Source organism: Gossypium hirsutum, chromosome A04 (genome assembly GCF_007990345.1).
Source record: "Gossypium hirsutum isolate 1008001.06 chromosome A04, Gossypium_hirsutum_v2.1, whole genome shotgun sequence".
NCBI classification, from domain to species: Eukaryota; Viridiplantae; Streptophyta; class Magnoliopsida; order Malvales; family Malvaceae; genus Gossypium; species Gossypium hirsutum.
Genome location: NC_053427.1, coordinates 86,462,043 through 86,465,592, shown reverse-complemented (window position 1 = coordinate 86,465,592; position 3,550 = coordinate 86,462,043). Strand labels below are relative to the sequence as shown.

Genomic DNA, 3,550 nt, shown 5'->3' with positions numbered 1-3,550 from the left:
AACTGTAGAAGAGAAGGGAAAAGAGAACGTTCGATTGGTACATGTAGTGCAAATAGAGAAAGCCATACATCATCGATTTTAGTGGCCCAGTGACTTAAATGAAAACTTTTGAATAGTTCAGTAACTAAATTCTAACTTTTGTTAAGTGACCAAAACAAAAATTTACCCATAATTTAATGACTAATAATGCAGTTTACCCAAAAACAAGATACTTGCAGATAACGTTTTATCCAAATGTATTGTGTCTGCCCACTGTACGATGAATGATTGAACCTGGGTTCAGTATTACATATGTGCTGACACCATCGTTTTATCTCCTTTCTTTCACTATATATATCTATAGATAGATAGATATAGATATATACCCAAGTTCCTATTATGAGCAGCCACAGTGTTGGAATGGAGATTGTAGAAGACGTAGTGATAGTAGGGGCTGGAATTGCTGGTCTCACCACAGCCTTGGGACTCCATAGGTAATGAATTTATTATTATTATTATTATTATTATTATGAAGTGATTGAATATTTGAAATAATTTGATTTGCAGGCTGGGAATTCGTAGTTTAGTATTGGAATCATCGGAGAGATTAAGGATCACCGGATTTGCTTTCACGACGTGGGAAAATGCATGGAAAGCTTTGGATGCTATTGGCATCGGTGAATCTCTACGCCGTCAACATTACCTGATGTCTAGGTAAATGAACCACCACTAGGCACCAACCTTCTCTTAAAATCTACCGTATTTAAAAACTCATTTAGTAATTAGATTTGTAGCCTAATAATTTATAATTACTTATGCATGGTTATTATGATTAAATTTTAGTTTGAATTGCATCGACATTGTTGTCAATTTAGGACTCATTTAGTAATTAGATTTGTAGCCTAATAATTTATAATTACTTATGCATGGTTATTATGATTAAATTTTAGCTTGAATTACATCGACATTGTTGTCAATGTAGGAAGTTGTGAGTTCAAGTGCACTGAAGCACATTATCCTCCTATGTAAGGGTTGGAGAGGCTCTATGGATAGTTCTAGAGTTGTATTATCAAACATCACATACGAAATTCAGATTTCACTCTACTAGTCAAACATATCTAGAAAATTAAAATTCATTGTAATTATAAGAGGGTGTAATAATTGTCCTAGTAATTACGTTTTTCCTGCAGTTACTCTAAGGTATCCAAGTACACTCTAAAATGGGTAATAGACTTGTCGGAAAATATTGATCTAATTCTGGTTTTAATGTCTTCACTATTCTGAAACACTATTAATTGTTACCATTAAAATTATATGAATTCTTGCTTTTACCATAACTTGGTCTCATACTCATTTCAACTAATAATAGACTTACATGTTTGTTAAATGTTAATATTGTTCTTAAAAAAGCTTTCAACTGATAATATTATCGATTTAGACCTATTAATGACATTATAAAAATATCGATTTTAGTTTACCATAAACAGAGCTGATGACATTTAGAATTATTCAAATGCAGCATAGTAGTTGCTTCTACATTCTTAGAGAAGCCGGCGGTATCGGAGATGTCATTCAAGGGTCATGATATTCGTTGTGTTCAACGGCGATCATTGTTGGAAACATTAGCAAAGGAACTCCCCAATGGAACCATAAGGTTCTCTTCTAAAGTGGTTTCCATTGATGAATCTGACGACCACTTTAAACGACTGCATCTTGCCGATGGAACCATCCTCAAAACCAAGGTCAAAATCCACTTTGTATTGTTTTATAACTTCATAAATTATAGGGTAAATTCATCTGAACTCTCAAATTACGACTTAAACTTTAAATTGTTTCGAGTTCTTAAAGTGTCAATATCTTATGAATCGGATAAAAACTTAGACATACGAATATTTATTCCATAAACAACTTGGATTTAACGTGTTAAAAAGAATAACCCTATTTTTAAAACATGTTAATTACAAGTTGTCAATGTTGTAGGTACAAACATGTTTAATCTATGTTTTTTTAAATATGTTTTACGTCAGATTCAAGCTAACAACTAGGAAAAGACTAAATTGATATGGTATTGATATTTTGTGGACTCAATTACAAAGTTTAGGACCAATTTTGAATCTGGATTATGATTTTGGGGCCATTGATGCAAATAACTTAGAATTTTATGTGTATGTATGTATTGTTGAAAGAGGGTGTAAAAATGCTATCCATTATTATTGTTAAAATCTAATTCTTGTACCTCAAAATGAGATATACATAACACGTCACATGTTGTCGCACTAATTTTTAACAATAGAAATATTTGTAGTTTTTAACAGAAATGATTAATTTACTTTTTGATCTAAGTATAATGACTAATATATTTATTTTTTGAGTAGAAAAAACAAAATACGATGTACGGACTCATGGTACTTTTACCAGAAAGAGGCTAATGGGTATGGTGAAATTAAAACAGGTCTTGATAGGGTGCGATGGAGTGAACTCAGCGGTGGCAAAATGGCTTGGTTTACAAAACCCTGTTTTCTCAGGTCGATCAGCAATTCGAGGCAATGCGCATTTCAAAGGCGGCCATGGATTTGAACCCAAATACAGACAGTTCGTTGGCAAAGGTGTTCGATCAGGATTCCTTCCTTGTGATGATGAGAATGTTTATTGGTTTTTTACTTGGACTCCAGCCACAAAAGGTAACCTTACCTGATTCTGATAATAGGTATCAGCCCACTCGAACTCATAAATAAAAAAGGGTGCTAATGATTTAACCCCAAATTTTAACTTTCAGCTTGGTCCCAATAATGAATTATTATGATTGCTAAAATTCCATCATTATTGATTTTTAACATCTGTAGAAGAAGAAATGGAAGACAAACCACTTAAGCTAAAGCAATTGGTAACAAGCAAGCTCAAAGATACATCCGATGAAATGAAATCTGTCATCGAAAAAACACTGCTAGACGACATCATATCATCGCCATTAAGATACAGAAAACCATGGGAGCTGCTTTGGGGAAACATTAGCAAAGGCAACGTTTGTGTAGCCGGTGATGCTCTTCATCCCATGACCCCAGATATCGGCCAAGGTGGGTGTTTAGCCATGGAAGACGGCGTCGTTCTCGCTAGATGCCTTGGTGAAGCCTTGTTGAAACCAGGGGTTGAGGATGAAGAATATGAGAGGATTGAAATGGGGTTGAAGAAATATGGTCAAGAAAGAAAATGGAGAAGCTTTGATTTGATTACTACTGCTTTCATGGTGGGTTTTATACAACAAAACGATGGGAAGGTGATGAGTTATTTGAGGGATAACTTTATGTTGAGGTTCTTGTCTGGGTTGTTGTTAAGGAAGGCTGGTTTTGATTGTGGTAAGCTTTGATTAATGAATGTCTTTAGTTTTAAAAGTAGAAGTTTAAATTCTCAATGGATTAAATTATAAATGTAAGAAAAGTATAGGGTTTTAGAATATATTTTAATATTTATTTAAATTAGTCTTTGAGCTTAAGCCTCTGTTTTTTTTTAATGTATAAATCAGTATGAGTTTGATACATTTTTTAATGTGATATTTGTATTATTTTTTGGTCTA

The 3,550-nt window shown here is 33.3% G+C and overlaps 1 protein-coding gene across 1 annotated transcript; it reads left to right on the top strand.

The window, feature by feature from the left end:
- The first annotated feature begins 214 nt into the window (after positions 1-214).
- On the top strand, positions 215-3,550 carry LOC107949111 (monooxygenase 2). The gene is made up of 5 exons (XM_016883833.2): positions 215-473; positions 547-693; positions 1,499-1,721; positions 2,432-2,660; positions 2,823-3,550. The coding sequence occupies exons 1-5, from the start codon at positions 379-381 to the stop codon at positions 3,341-3,343; spliced, it is 1,215 nt and encodes a 404-aa protein (XP_016739322.2). The 5' UTR covers positions 215-378; the 3' UTR covers positions 3,344-3,550.

Bases quoted from the DNA above. Each gene is read 5' to 3' on its own strand.
- LOC107949111 (XM_016883833.2), top strand. From the start codon at position 379: ATGAGCAGCCACAGTGTTGGAATGGAGATTGTAGAAGACGTAGTGATA. The intron at 694-1,498 runs GTAAATGAACCA...ATTCAAATGCAG, and splicing joins CAACATTACCTGATGTCTAG to CATAGTAGTTGCTTCTACAT. The intron at 2,661-2,822 runs GTAACCTTACCT...TAACATCTGTAG, and splicing joins TTGGACTCCAGCCACAAAAG to AAGAAGAAATGGAAGACAAA.